Source organism: Anolis carolinensis, unplaced genomic scaffold, assembly GCF_035594765.1.
Source record: "Anolis carolinensis isolate JA03-04 unplaced genomic scaffold, rAnoCar3.1.pri scaffold_7, whole genome shotgun sequence".
In the NCBI taxonomy this organism is placed as follows: Eukaryota; Metazoa; Chordata; class Lepidosauria; order Squamata; family Dactyloidae; genus Anolis; species Anolis carolinensis.
In genome coordinates this window covers 22,370,951-22,387,129 of record NW_026943818.1, presented here as the reverse complement: position 1 = coordinate 22,387,129, position 16,179 = coordinate 22,370,951, and the positions used below count along the sequence as shown (strand labels likewise).

The 16,179-nt window shown below is 44.9% G+C and overlaps 1 protein-coding gene across 1 annotated transcript in view; it reads left to right on the top strand.

Annotated features, from left to right (window-relative positions):
- Positions 1 to 9,491, top strand: part of ppm1e (protein phosphatase, Mg2+/Mn2+ dependent 1E) — a 102,847-nt gene extending 93,356 nt beyond the window's left edge. The window contains exons 3-7 of the mRNA XM_062958940.1: positions 2,860 to 3,059; positions 4,190 to 4,378; positions 5,850 to 5,993; positions 6,275 to 6,368; positions 8,229 to 9,491. Coding sequence (XP_062815010.1) covers positions 2,860 to 3,059; positions 4,190 to 4,378; positions 5,850 to 5,993; positions 6,275 to 6,368; positions 8,229 to 9,307 — 1,706 coding nt within the window. The 3' untranslated portion in view covers positions 9,308 to 9,491. The remainder of the gene's footprint in view (positions 1 to 2,859; positions 3,060 to 4,189; positions 4,379 to 5,849; positions 5,994 to 6,274; positions 6,369 to 8,228) is intronic.
- The last annotated feature ends 6,688 nt before the right edge of the window (positions 9,492 to 16,179 follow it).

Genomic DNA, 16,179 nt, shown 5'->3' with positions numbered 1-16,179 from the left:
TGACACACCACCCAAGTCATGCTAGGTTTTTTGGTGAATTTTGACACACCAAGCGCAAAAGGTTGCCCTAGAAAGAAGCATTTGTCTCCTTCCTTGCGCATGTTGAAGGTTGTACATTTTTGCTGGCTGGTGTGGATTTCCAGGCACTTATCCGGCCCGTTTACGTTGGATAAGCGAGACTCTACTGTAATTTAGAGCTGTGGCGCAGGCTGTTGAGCAACCAGCTGCAACAAATTGCTCTGACCAAGAGGTCATGAGTTCGAGGCCAGCTCGGAGCACCGCGTTTGTCTTTGTCTTTGTTCTATGTTAAGGCATTGAATGTTTGCCCTATATGTACATAATGTGATCCGCCCTGAGTCCCCTTCGGGGTGAGAAGGGCGGAATATAAATACTGTAAATAAATAAATGAATAAATAAATAAATTTACAGCTGCATCGGGGCGGACAGGCCATGGAGGGTCTTTTCAAACACCTATCCGAAAACGTAATTATTGATGATGCAAAACCTGTGCGCTCGCCACAGGAAAGCTGCATTTAGAGAGCGAGCGCAGCAAACGGGCACCTTCTGTCAGTGTCTTCCTTTGATTACAAAGCTTCCCTTCAGAAAAAGGGCACTGCCTCACGTCAGCTTTGCACATTTCAGAAAATCCCACTAAAGCTCTGATGGGATGTGCTAAATGTGGAGCTTCGGTGTTTCCACTCATTTCTGCCCACTCTAGAAAAGCCGGCAAATCCCCATGCTGTCACTCAGGCATAACTACCGTGGCCTGCTGCCAGGAAGGCATCTTGGGTGGGTGCTCGTACACGAATAGAAAAGAGCAAGCGGCACACACACCGAGGGGCGCAATGCGACAGAGCTACACCAAGGAAGTACGCATGTTCTCTCCATGTACCTGGTAAAAATAGCTTGTGTCAGGACCAAAAGATCCCAGAAATCAGTTTTTTGTCAGGTTCTGTAAGAGCCAGACATGACCAGGAAGGTTTATTGAATCCTAGACACCCAAAGTTACAAAACAGCGGAGTGAAAATTATATTTGAAGAATTAAATGGCAGACACATTAAATACCTGGATCTATTTTTCCATTAAAAAGCTTCAAGGACTAGAGTTAAGACTTATTTATTTATTTACAGCATTTATATTCCGCCCTTCTCAGCCCGAAGGGGACTCAGGGCAGATCACATTACACATATAAGCAAACATTCAATGCCTTTTAACATAGAACAAAGACAAGACAAACATAGGCTCCGAGCGGGCCTCAAACTCATGACCTCCTGGTCAGAGTGATTCATTGCAGCTGGTTGCAGCTGGCTTGCTCTCCAGCCTGCGCCACAGCCCGGGACTTGGATCAAAAGTTATGGGAATCAGTGATACAACTAAAGGGACACAAGGGGCCTGATTTAATTTGATTCAATCTGATTCATAAATAGCAATGGTATTCAGAATGGTTTGATTAAATAAATAGTCTTCTTAATACAGTAGAGTCTCACTTATCCAACATTCGCTTGTCCAACGTTCTGGATTATCCAACACATTTCTGTAGTCGATGTTTTCCATAAATCATGATATTTTGGTGCTAAATTCATAAATACAGTAATTACTACATAGCATTATTATTGGTGCTTAATTTGTAAAATCATAACCTAATTTGATGTGTAATAGGCTTTTCCTTAAGCCCTCCTTATTATCCAACATATTCGTTTATCCAACGTTCTGCCGGCCCGTTTATGTTGGATAAGTGAGACTCTACTGTGTGTGTGTGTGTGTGTGTGTGTGTGTGTGTGTGTGTATGTATGTGTGTGTGTGTGTGTGTGTGTGTATACAGTAGAGTCTCACTTATCCAAGCTAAACGGGCCGGCAGAAGCTTGGATAAGCGAATAACTTGGATAATAAGGAGGGATTAAGGAAAAGCCTATTAAACATCAAATTAGGTTATGATTTTACAAATTAAGCACCAAAACTTCATGTTATACAACAAATTTGACAGAAAAAGTAGTTCAATACGCAGTAATGTTATGTTGTAATTACTGTATTTACAAATTTAGCACCAAAATATCACAATACAGTAGAGTCTCACTTATCCAACATAAACGGGCCAGCAGAACGTTGGATAAGCGAATATGTTGTATAATAAGGAGAGATTAAGAAAAAGCCTATTAAACATCAAAATAGGTTATGATTTTACAAATTAAGCATCAAAACATCATGTTATACAACAAATTTGACAGAAAAAGTAGTTCAATACGCAGTAATGCTATGTAGTAACTACTGTATTTACTAATTTAGCCCCAAAATATCACAATGTATTGAAAACATTGACTACAAAAATGTGTTGGATAATCCAGAACGTTGGATAAGTGAGACTCTACTGTATATTGAAAACACTGACTACAAAAATGGCTTGGATTATCCAGAGGCTTGGATAAGCGAGGCTTGGATTAGTGAGACTCTACTGTGTGTGTGTGTGTGTGTGTGTGTGTGTGTGTGTGTGTGTGTGTGTGTATATCATAATTCCCATGGAGTAAACAACAAAACCACTGGACCAAATCACACCAAATTTGGCCACAAAAGACATAGTCATCCAATCAATCTGCGGGCAGCAGCATGTCAGCAAAAATGGCTAGGCGTGTCAGTGCTGACATGCGTGTCATAGGTTGGCCATCACTGCTATAGATGATAGACATCTATGGAGTGAAGTAGTTTAGGAATGCTGCATTAGCACCCTATTACTCCACCAGATCAGATCAAATGGCTATTCAAATAGAAAAAAAAGAAAATCACAAGCACCTTGACAACATACTCCAGCTCCTTAGTTTCAATTTCTTAATGAGTTTTTAAACATATTTTCCTTGCTTCTTGTAGAGGTGCAGACTGAGAAGCTGGCCCGCACGGTGTTCAGCAAACTCCACGACACCTGCAGCAGTTGGGTGAAAGACTTCCCCCTCCAGCCAAAGCCTCACCGCTATTACGAAACATCCATTCATGCCATTAAGAACATGCGGCGAAAGATGGAGGACAAGCACGTCTGCATTCCAGACTTCAACACCCTCTTCAACCTTGAGGTACAGAGTTCTTGAAAGACGGCTAACTTCACAATTTGAGATAAGACACGAGAACCCTGGAGTGTATTTTTCAAGAGAATAATAGTATCAGTTGCTGGACCTGTAGTTAAACCTACTAAGATTGAAACACCTGATGGCCCTAAAACAACTACATGGAGAAATGCAACCTGTGGAATCCATTTATTCTTGTTCTCACTGGTCCTGCAGGACTTTGCTCAACCTGTTCTTTATCTAAAGTAGTGTCGGGTTCTCTTCTCCCAGTTGTGCTGTGGGTCAGTCTTCCTCCAGGAAAAGCACCAAGACACACGCTGGTAGATTCCAACAGGTTTTACTGTGCAGAATACCAGAACCTTCTCTTTGGCCCATTTATATAGGGGCTCTCACATACCAGGTTTTATGGCTGGCATCTGTTCTTTGTCAGCCCACTGGAGATGTCAAAGATTGGAGATTTACCCTTCCAAAGACAGTCCTCCCCCCTTGTACAGAGGTTTGTGTGGGTTTTGAGCGTGAAACTTCTTGATGGGTGTGGGTGTGGGTGCATTTATGTCATAAACCCTTACCCATTCTGATTCACTGAGAGGAAAATACTTCCACCTGACGAAATACTGGAGGGTGTTTTCCTGACTCCACCACCTCATAGTGTTGGTTGCCCCCTATCATGATGGGTGGAGGCAGGGACTTGACTGGGTGCCATTGGGAGCTCTCGGGAGCTGGTTTGAGGAGACTGAAGTGGAAAACTGGGTGAATCATTCTGTAGGATTGAGGGAGTTCTAGTTCTGCGGTGACTTCATTTACTAGTCTTTTGACCAGTGTATCTGGCAGCCAACTTCTTGGTTGGCTGTCTACCTTTGAGGTATTTGGTGGAGAGGTATACCTGTTGTCCTGCCTTGAGGTCCCAATCTGGTCTCCTGTGTTTGTCCGCTTGGTGTTTGTAAGCTGCCTTGGCCTCTTCAAGAGCCTGTGTGATGACGGGCCATGCGTCTTTAATTCGCGCCATTCATTCTGCAAAGGGGACTGGGTCAGACTGGATGACCTCTGGGGTTGGCTGCCCTCCGTATTTAAATGCAACGTGAATCAGTAAAGCATATCCCTTTCTGGATTTTCTCATTTCCATATACTTCTTTCGGCAGGATCAAGAGGAGCAGGCTTATTTTGCAGTGTTCGATGGCCACGGTGGAGTCGACGCGGCCATCTATGCTTCCATTCACCTCCACGTGAACCTAGTGCACCAAGAGATGTTCCAGCATGACCCCGCAGAGGCGCTTTGCAAGGCCTTCCGGGTGACAGACGAGCGCTTTGTGCAGAAGGCGGCCAGAGAGGTGCACAAGCATCAGAAATGTGGGGCAGTGGTGGGCTGTGGGGTTGGTCAGCAACCTGATTCACTGTGTCGGCCTGGGAGGTCAGTGTGCATGCTGGGTAGGTTTCTTCAAACTCCATCAATCATCTTCTCCAGCACCTTGATGAATTGGTTGCAATCGTCTGCCTCACCAATTCCTGTTCAATGTCAGACTCAAACACATCCGTAGTCTGAAGTCCAAACATTTATTTCAATATCTATAATACATATTTACAAAGCACACCAAAAGCCATTGCTCTGAGATGGCATTTCCCTACAGCCTCTTCGCTCCAGCAAGCACCAGCTCAACACACTCAGAGATAAGAAACCACATTCCTCAGTTCGAAGGAAGTTGCCGACCTCCAAGGCCGGAAATCATGCCTGATAGGTCATAGCAGGCTGTCAGTTAAAACTGGCCTGCTGTTAACTGTTTCATTGCTGAAACACACAGCAGAAACACTTGATTTACATTTCATACACATACAACCATAATCCAACAATTAAGGCATCCACCATACTTGGGGGGGATCAATTAAAACTGTACGTTGGTTTGGAGCAACCTGATAACATTTGTTTATTACTGATAGCTTAAAGCAGCAAATGAACTCGTTGTTTTTTACTCTTCATTGCTGTATGCCAGTGATTCCCGGTGGGCGCTGGAGCGATCCAGGGGAGCAATGATGGCACCTATTAGGACACGGGGTGGGGCCAGAAGAGGGGTGGGGCCTCTTCCCAAGTGCCAGAGACAGGGCTGAGCACCTGAGGCGCCTGTTAGGACACAGGGGGCGGAGCTAGAGGAGTGGGCGTGGCTTCTTCCCAAGAGCGTGAGACAGGGCTGAGCATCTATACCTCTCCTGAGGCACTTGTTGGGACACAGAGGGCGGAGCTAGGGAAGGGGGTGGGGCCTCCTTCCAAGAGCCCGAGACAGGGCTGAGCCTCTACCTCTCCTAAGAGGACTTTTAGGACTAAAGGGTGGGGCTAGGGGCTGGGCCTCTTCCCAAGAGCATGAGACAGGTCTGAGCCTCTATATACCTCCCCTGAGCCGCTTGTTAGAACACAGGGGCGGGGTATAGAGGTTCAGCCCCATTGGGCACTTGGGAAGAGGCCCCGCCCCCTGTGACCTGGCAGGCGCCACAGGACAGGGATAGGAGCTCAGCCCTGCCTCAGAGCTCGTAACTCTGCCCATCCCAGTCCTGGCCGCCCATATGTGGCCCCACCCACCTCCCCTCGCAGCCCTGCATCTTGGACTAGGGGAGAGGCTCAGCCCCGCCTCTTTAGCAGGAGCCACACCCACCCCTCTAAGACACGCCCCTCTTTCCAGGGGGCAGCAGGCCAAATAAGTTTGGGAACCACTGCTGTATGCCATAGTTGATCCATGCCTGTAATACACAAAGCATCTGTTCATCTTCCTCTGGCCTATGCCAAGATTACTGATCCGTTTTTTTCCCCTCCAGAGCTTGCGGTGCGGGACAACAGGTGTCGTGACCTTCATCCGGGGGAACATGTTACATGTGGCCTGGCTTGGAGACTCCCAGGTGATGCTGGTAAGAAGAGGTCAAGCGGTGGAATTGATGAAGCCTCATAAACCCGATCGAGAGGTAAGAGCTTGCTTGAGATTCCCAGAAAACACACTGAAAATGGGAATGATGCTCACAGGAGTGTTTCCCTTTGCACTCCTAAATTTGTCTCAATCAGCCTGATGCTAACTCTCCAATTACAGTCTACGGTTGCTGCAGTTCGATCCATGACTAATGTGCTTAAGTAACAAATGAAAACAAACTGCTACTGACATTACACTGCAGTGGTGTCCCTGTACACAAACATCAATATCTTTTAGAGCAAGAACACTAACCAGCTTGTGTGTTACCTTCTGATTTAGGATGAGAAGAAGCGGATCGAGGCCCTTGGAGGCTGCGTGGTCTGGTTTGGGGCTTGGCGAGTCAACGGGAGCCTGTCTGTCTCCAGAGCCATTGGTAGGAAATCTAGCTGTCAACAAATTCCCTTTCTCATCTTTTCCTCCTTATTAGTCTTCAAATTTGCCACTCACGGGTTTGTGGTGGAGACTGTCATAAATGTTAAAAATTAACTAGGTATTTTTAATGACAAAAGTGTGAGTCAAGCGCTCAAAGGGTTAAATTGATGCCATAACTCAGCACACGCTGGCATTCTATATAAGCAGGCATACCTGTAGCTTAGTACGCTTCAGTACTAGTCAGTCTGTGAGGTAGGTCTCAGTGTGAGAGAAGCCTCAGTGTTAGTAGGCCCCTGTGTGAGAAGGCCTGGTGTGAGAAACTTAGATGAGAGAAGCCCCAGGTTGAAGGCTGCTGTGTGTGAAGCTCCAGTGTGAAGGCTGCTATATGTAAAGCTCCAGTGTGAAGGCTGCTGTGTGTAAAGCTCAGTGTGAAGGCTGCTGTGTGTAAAGCTCCAGTGTGAAAGCTGCTATGTGTAAAGCTCCAGTGTGAAGGCTGCTGTGTGTAAAGCTCCAGTGTGAAGGCTGCTATGTGTAAAGCTCCAGTGTGAAGGCTGCTGTGTGTAAAGCTCCAGTGTGAAGGCTGCTATGTATAAAGCTCCAGTGTGAAGGCTGCTGTGTAAGTTCCTTGTGAGAGGAGGCTCTGTGAGAGCGAAGCTGTTTATCTGCATGAGAAAGAAGCCCAGCGTGGAAGCAAAGAAGGAAGTATAAGGTAAAGGTTTCCCCTAACGTTAAGTCCAGTCATGACCAACTCTGGGGGTTGGTGCTCATCTCCATTTCTAAGCCGAAGAGCCGGCGTTGTCCATAGACATCTCCAAGGTCATGTGGCCAGCATAACTGCATGGAGCGCCGTTACCTTCCCGCCAGAGTGGTACCTATTGATCTACACGTGTTTTCGAACTGCTAGGTTGGCAGGAGCTGGGGCTAACAGCGGGCGCTCATTCCGCTCCCAGGATTTGAACCTGGGACATTTTGGTCCGCAAGTTCAGCAGCTCAGCGCTTTAACACACTGTGCCACCAGGGGCCCAAAGGAAGTATAAAGAACTGTATTTGTGTTAGGAAAACCTTATTTCTGTAAATAGTGCAGCCATATTATTTTGCGACAAAGAAAAGCCTCCAAAGGAAGTCTTTTTATCTTTTTGTCACTTTTGGCTACTGGTGCTGGGTCACGCTGCTGCCAATAAGTTACGTTTACGAGGAGGGTATTTTGTGAATAAACCCACACAGAGTCAAGGCAAAGACAGTGAAGTCTAGGAAGGAGACTAGGGTCAAAACAGTAGACTGTATGTGACCATCCAAAAGCCCTGTGATATTACCAGATGTACCATAACTCTGAAGCAATATAGGATCACGGCTTGTGGTGCTGGTAGCTTTTCAAGGAACCTTAAGTGGTCAGTTACAGTTGGGGCCCTTGAGTGTAATATGGGAGACATCACAGCAGTCAGATCTCTGAACAGTCCTCGCACTTCCAACAGTCTTGCTACTGTAAGCCATGATGTAAGGAAAATTCATTAGCTTCCCTTGTTTAGAGATAGGCAGAGGCGGTTCAACCACCAGGCCAACTAGGCAGTTGCCTGTGGCGTCATCTTGTTGGGGCCGCCATCGAGGCAACTCCTGTCTCCTGTTGTAAAACATGTTTTAGTGCTTAATTTGTAAAATCTTAATGTAATTTGATGTTTAATAGGCTTTTCCTTAATCCCTCCTTATTATCAAACATTTTCGCTTATTCAACGCTTTTATTTTTCAGTGATTGGTTTGGGGGGTGGGGTGCCAAAATTCTGTTCGCCTACACTTGAGAAATACCTAGGGCCAGCTCTAGAGATAGGTTCACCCATCTTTGTCTTTCTTTGTCCATTGCCTTTAGGGGATGCTGAGCACAAGCCATACATCTGTGGAGATGCGGATTCTGCTTCCTTGGTTCTGGATGGATCAGAAGACTACCTCATTTTAGCCTGCGATGGTTTCTATGACACAGTGAACCCCGATGAAGCCGTGAAGGTGGTGGCCGACCACCTGAAGGAAAACAACGGCGACAGCAGTATGGTGGCCCACAAGTTAGTGGCCTCAGCACGAGATGCGGGATCGAGTGACAACATCACTGTCATTGTGGTCTTTCTCAGGGACATGAATAAAGCAGTGAGCGTTAGCGAGGAATCCGAGTGGACAGAGAACTCGTTCCAAGGTGGACAAGAAGACAACGGAGATGACAAGGAAAACCACGGCGACTGCAAGAGGCCATGGCCTCAGCACCAGGTCTCGGCACCTGCTGATCTAGGATACGACGGGAGAGTAGATTCTTTCACAGACAGAACTACTTTGAGCCCAGGCTCCAGGATCAACATATTGGAAGACCCAGGCTGTTTAGACCTGAGGAAAATGGAAGCCAGCAAACAGCAGAGTGCCAAACGCCTGTCCCCTGATCAAGGGTTGAATGCTGGTGTACCAAAGAGAGCAACCTTGGGCCCCAGCGTATCAACCGACAACCAGACAGCGGCAGACAGTGCATCTCTCGGAGACGGTCAGAGCAGTTCCCAGTCCTCCCCTCTTAGTCTGGGCTCCACAAGCCTGCACGCCTGCGCCGTGGCGAGCAAATCTCCGACTTCCACCGGGTTTGGAGGTGAATGGTTCTTGTCCTGGGGAAGAAGAGCTTCCATCTTCTCTCACTCCCACTTCTGCGACACAAAACGGTGGCAGCGGCTAGCCAGACTCAAGCCAAAACTCCACCTGCTCCTCTTTGAGCACAGGCCACTTTCCCGCACGGAAGGATTAACCCTGTGCTCCCCCCCTGGTAGCCTGAACGGGCGCAGGAATAAGCTGAAAAGGAGCCGGCTCTGGCAGGGCTTCTCTAGTTGCCGCCAGGGCCATGGGGAGAGCCTTCTCCTGATGCTGAGGCACAGTCACTGTTTACCAGACCCACGGCTGCTTTGGAGCTGTCAAAAATAACCCTCTCCCTCGTATTCCCCCGGCTTCTCCAAATAGTTAGGTTAGGCATTCACAGAATGAGAAGTAACTCAGATAACTCAGAGCGAGCATTTCAGAACTCTTAACACGATTGTGGAATGCCCACTCATGTAAATAGATCCTAGGAATAAAAAGCGTTTTGATCTCAAAATAATAATAATAATAAAACCAAGGGCTGGCACGCCAGTCACACTAAGCAACGTCACAAACACACTCATCCCTGCTCTTTCCTCCCATACGTCATACACGTAGCTTAGAGCTCCGCTGGCTCATTGTAACTGGAAACTGCCATTGACTCACTGGACTTAGATAGGAAAGTGCTATTTTTAAAAGAAAGATGCAAAAAAAAAAAAAGGTGAAACCTGTCCGAGTGGCGTCTGTGGAGCAATATTTTGAGAAAGAACCTGTTTTAAAAAATCTTTCAGTTTTTGTAGGTGGGGTGGGTTGGGAGAGGAAGAAGCAGGAAGACAAGCAGTACGGTTTGCATGGGGAGGGGTCCTTAACAATTCATAGGGGAAACCAGGTATGTTATTAAAAGCCATACGGGGTTGAAGGACTCCCGGCCCCCTTCACGTATATCCAGTAAAACTTTGGTCCAGGCATCTACTAAACTTTACCTAAAACAATGAAGGAAACTAACTTTTTGTGGTTTTTCAAAAATCATTTCCTGTGGTTAAACCTGAAATTCAAATAAGCTTGGAGGGTGTTTTGTTTTTGTTTTTTCAAATTTTGGTGCTTAGTGACATTTTAGTCTAACAACGTTAAGAACTGTTTGCATCCAATAACAGAATCTAATATTGCTTAATTTCTTTCCACCACTGTCTTCTCCCCTAGTCACCCCTTTTATCTCAGGTGTCAAAAGGATCTATAAGGCTCGTTGAGATAGAAATATGCCGACCTGCGAACTGGTCTGAAGCTCACAAATCTTCGACCACCAGTTCCACTATCCAGTTCAGAAAGAATCTTAACGTTCTTGGGGACAATTACAGAGCGAGGGTCGTTTTTCATTCAGCGACATGTTGCACTCTGTGGTTTCATCTCAAGAGGCCTGAAAAACACCAAGCCAAGCTAGTACAGATCCCGAGAGCCTTGTGGGGAGAGCCCAAAAGTGGCAGGTGGCCAGCCATAGCAGCCGTGGCCAAAGGAGCAGAGTCCAGAACTGTGACACGGCAAAGGGTGAATGTGAGGATTGCCTCCCTGTCTCTGTCCTTCATCCTAAGGAGCAAAACACCAATTCATCACCAAACCTTAACACTAAACAGCTGGCCAGTATGCAGAAAAAAATTAAAGCAAACCTGGATTGCTGTGAGTTTTCTGGGCTGCATAGCCATGTTCCAGAAGCATTCTCTCCTCACGTTTCACCCACATCTATGGCAGGCATCAACAGAGGTTGTGAGGTCCGTTGGAAAGTAGGCAAGTGGGGTTTATATATCTGTGGAATGATGTCCAAGGTGGCAGAAATAACACTTGTCTGTAAATGTTGCAACTGGCCACCTTAGCATTGAATGGCCTTTCAGCTTCAAAGCCTGGCTGCTTCCTGCCTGGGGGAATCCTTTGTTGGGAGGTTAGCTGATTGTTTCATGCCTGGAATTTCCCTGTTTTCTGATTGTAGTTCTGTCACCCACCCTGAAATTCCATAGATATATAAATCCACGTGCCTAGTTTCCAACACCTCACACTCTCTGAGGATGTAATAATAATAATAATAATAATAATAATAATAATAATAATAATAATAATAATGCCACCCTACTGGGATCTGCATACATTATCCAAAAATACATCTCACAGTCCTAGACACTTGGGAAGTGTTCGACTTGTGATTCTGTGATACGAAATCCAGCATATTTATCTTGTTTGCTGTGTCATAATAAAATAATAATAATACAGACTGACAAAGTTCTGGAACACAACACACCAGATATCACAGTTGTGGAAAAGAAAAAGGTTTGGATCATTGATGTTGCCATCCCAGGTGACAGTCGCATTGACGAAAAACAACAGGAAAAACTCAACCGCTATCAGGACCTCAAGATCGAACTGCGAAGACTCTGGCAGAAACCAGTGCAGGTGGTCCCGGTGGTGATGGGCACACTGGGTGCCGTGCCAAAAGATCTCAGCCGGCATTTGGAAACAATAGACATTGACAAAATTACGATCTGCCAACTGCAAAGGCCACCCTATTGGGATCTGCACGCATCATCCGAAAATACATCACACAGTCCTAGACACTTGGGAAGTGTTCGACTTGTGATTTTGTGATACGAAATCCAGCATTTCTATCTTGTTTGCTGTGTCATACAATAATAATTTTATTTTTATACCCCACCCCATCTCCCCGAGGGGACTCGGGGCGGATTACAAGGGGCCAGGGCCAGGCAACAAACAATATAAAACTGAATAGTAGAAAACAAATCAATAACAGATAAAATCACATATACAAATAAACAATAAACATACTTTGGTAAAAAAAAACCTGGGTTGGCTCCTAAAAGAGGAGTGGGCTAGAAAAGTGCAGATAGTGTACGATGCAAATTAGGAGAGAGGTAGATACCAGGGACTATTATCCCGTTAAAGTGCTGGAGAAGGCAAACCTAGAGATAATGTATGGGTAAGGAGTAAAAATACTATAAAATAAAATAGACAACACTGAGATCCCAAACTAAGGAAATCAGTCGGCAAAATTTCTGCCATAGATGTGGGTGAAAAGTCAAGAGAGAATGCTTCTGGAACAAGGCCACGCAGCCCGGAAAACTCACAGCGAGCCAGTGTTTCCGGCCATGAAAACCTTCGACAACACATTAAAGCAAATCTGTTCATCACTAATATTTACTTGCGTGATCCTAAAAGATAGGCATTCAGTTTTAAAGCAGATCATTAAGTCCCTTCTAGTGGACTCATATTACTAATCAATGTGTTCTGATAAATTTACTGGCAATTAGGGAATACAACTAATTAGGGCATCCTTCTGAGTTCAACTTATACTAACTCGGTAACAACAAGGTTTTGTTACGGTTCATGACCAGCACAGAGAGAGGCACAAACGCCCTGGGATATACGAACTCTGAACTGTCTCAAATCTGATAAAGCATTAGAAGGATGCAAGGAAGCAAAGCCGAAGTGATGTTGAGATAGAGGGAAACAAACATTAAGTGGGACCATAAGCTTTTCCCATTTGTCGGCTATACATCTTAGTCATCTGATGTTATAAAACAAGGATTCTCAAGTAAAAAACCAGCAGTCTGGGCCTAGAGTGGTGCACGGGAGAGTAATTTCTTTTGGCCACAACACAGAATCTTAGCTGCTGGGGAGCTATGAGAGTTGTAGTCCACCAGAGTTACTTTCCCAGCCTGCTCTTATTTGAAAATACTGGTAGGTAGGGCCACTGTTCACAACTAGACATGCCACAACTGCTGAAGACATCAAAACTCATCACCGGCTACAGGCATTTGACTCTCTTCCCAAAATCCAGGCATAATTGGGACATACTGGCCTCGGTGTAAGCGCTCCTGTTTTAAAACGAATCCGAACCCCCTATGTGTGGATTTATACCCCTGGATGATGGACTGCTCATCCATCCGGAGGGAATCTGTCGCCCGTTCCCAGTGTACAATCACTACAAGTGTCTGTGTCCTCTCTCATTACATTGTGGTCAAGTACGCAGGATCTATTCGTGAGGCAAATCTTCACCCCAACCCCCTGCCCACATTTTAAAAGTTGTTGTTCTTGGTCCAATATATGCTGCTCAATTCTACACACTTGGCAAAAAAAAAAAGCAGTGCTTTGTGACATGCCGTGTTTTCTCTCAATGCCACTGGTGATAGGAAGTAGTCCTCTTCGGTTCAATCTCCTGTGCCCTTATTTGCTGCTTGCTGCTGTAAGCAATAAGCTCCCCCCCCCCCCCCTTTAAATTAACGATATCTTAATGTTCTGTATCATGTACTTTGATCCTCTAGCCGGTGAGAATGTACAAAAAAAATTTAACTGTATTTATTAACTTAATGTTGTTGTCTGTAAAGTGTTTTGTAACTCTGTGTAATTTTAATAGTGGTGACATTTGCATAACACAAACCTTTCCAATAAAGAACAGAAGCATCCCTTGAGTCCACACAATCTGGGTTGTGTAGGAAGATAGTAGAGGAGGGCAAAGAGTTCTGAGGCTGCTCCAGGGTCTGTTCACTGTGAGTTCCAAAGGGATTCCTCTCATCCCGCTCCACTAATCTCTTTTCTCCCACTCTGATGCAGAGTGTTGACAAATGGAATGGCAAAGTAGTCTGTCATTAATCCATTTCAGTTGCACTAACCAACCACTGTATTTTTTTAAATATCCATATCCTTTGAAGTGCCATCAGTTGTCCTCGTCCCTGGAGAAGCCTGGGGGAGACTCACACCCGTCTGCCCAAAAGCAAAGCAAGCGGGGAACATGCTTCCCCTTGCAGCAAGCATTCAAATATGACAAAGAGAAGACTCACATTCCTCCTGCTTACTACCATTAACAACCCAGTTCAGGACATTCAGTCTCATCTACAATAGTAGTGGTGTTACCTGTGTTTATAAGTATTCCATTGTAACATACAGAGAGGCACTGTGCTTTTTTTTGTCCTTGAGCATTTATTTCCACCTAAGCTATGCAGAATAGGTTTCTCCTTCAAAGTGAGAGCTGTGGGTCAAGCAGGTCTTCCCCTTGGCCAACTTGTCAAAAGAGAGGAACTTGGAACGGTGGTTAGAGCTGTGTGCCTCTCCCTAACAGGATAGTTAGGATTTGCACGTCCGGCTGTGCAAGCAACACTGAGTAATACATACAAGGGACAGGTGAAATTCTTCTTATATTACACTACAGACCAATCTATAGCCGCCAGTATTAAAACACTCTAGTATTGTGCAAGTGTCACACACAAGGTTGGGTCTAACAGTATAAACTTTTATTTTTTACTTTCCCTTGCTGGTGTTTTTAATTCTTCTAGAAGTAGAAAGAATCAGAACAAAGCTAACTTGGGGAAAAAACCATCCTATTTACTGAAACATTAAAATGGCACATTCCTAAGAATGCCAAGTGTATTATTGAGCTCTCGTTGAAAGATACATATGCTGTCGTTAAACTAAAGAAGTGGGTCAATGTAATCGAAATGATTGTACTGCTGTGTCGGGACCTGTTGACAACTTTGTTCCTATAGCTCACAAACTCAGTAGGAATCATGTGTTAGCCATATTTTATTTATTAAAGCTGTTCACAAGAGGTAAGGACTATGTTCAACTTTTACCAATATCTTAATAAAACAGCAAACATTAATCCTTTGTCTGCCTGTTTCAAAGGAAAGAACTATGTGTTGTGTCTTGAACTTCTCTCCAGTGACAAGAAAATAACTCAAACAAAATTCTCAGTGGTGGCAAAATTACCAGCTTCTTATCTTTTGAGATCCTACCAAAAGAAAAGAACAAAATCCACACCAAATATACTTCATTCTCAGTTCCTGGAATTAGAAGAATATACAGTAGAGTCTCACTTATCCAACACTTGCTTATCCAACGTTCTGGATTATCCAACGCATTTTTGTAGTCAACGTTTTCAATATATTGTGATATTTTGGTGCTAAATTCATAAATACAGTAATTACTACATAGCATTACTGCGTATTGAACTACTTTTTCTGCCAAATTTGTTGTCTAACATGATGCTTTGGTGCTTCATTTGTAAAATCATAACCTAATTTGATGTTTAATAGGCTTTTCCTTAATGCCTCCTTATTATCCAACATATTCGCTTATCCAACATTCTGCTGGCCCGTTTATGTTGGATAAGTGAGACTCTACTGTATTGTGGTTTACACTGAATATTGCAAGTAAGACTCAGTGTTTTGCAACAGCAACGCAGTGTCCTCTAGTCCCATTAGTACGATGATTTCCAACCTTTTTTTGACCAGCAACCACTTGACCAGGGACCACTCTCCAACATTAGTACCAAAAGGGTTATGATTCAGTTTTTGGTTAACTTTAGATTCGGTTTGGTTGTCTGGGGTGCTGCTTCAGAAAATTGCATTGGCTAGACCACATCAGCTCTAGTTTCTGATACAGAACATATGACATCCAGTAGTCGCCATCTGCTCGCCCACAGATAACCATATTTAATAATCTAGAGCTGATATGGTCTATCCAATGCAATTTTCTGAATCCGCACCCCTTAAAATGAAGACACCAAGGCGGAGCTGCTTCCAGGTGCCCCATGGAATTGGAGGAGGAGGAGAAGCAGCAGTCAGGAGGCTTGCTGATGCGCCTTTCGTGGGTAGTCAGCCTTTTCCCCTACCAACATCCCCATTACTTCGGCACTATAAGAGGGTTTTGCGAGACCAGTCGCTCTCGCTGCGACGGTGTAGTAACGGTGAGGCCGTGGACCATATTTTAGTTCCTGGGAACCACTGGTGATCCATGGACCACAGGTTGGGAACCACTACATGTTGAACAGAGACAACAATATGTAATCCTCCTCTCCAGAGAAAGTGCCATCGGTGAGGAAAGACTCTGGGCTGTGGTGGAAGTACTTTGAGAAAGCCAAACTCACACATGGGCTTTTAAATTGCTAAGAATGTCTGCCATATTCAACCAGAATCCAATGCTACACTTCTGTTTAGTGCTATTATTTCCAACACAATCTGCAATCCCACCCTTGGCCCTCCAAAAAAAATCATGTCTCAAATATTCCGGAAATTTTGTACCATTATTTTTGGCAACACAGAAAGATGCAACAGGACAAAACCAGGTTGCTTACCAGTAGCCGTAGGTCTTCACCACTCTTCCCCATTGACCACACAAGCTTTCTTTTCAGCTCAATGCCCAGAACACAAAACGGCACAAGCACC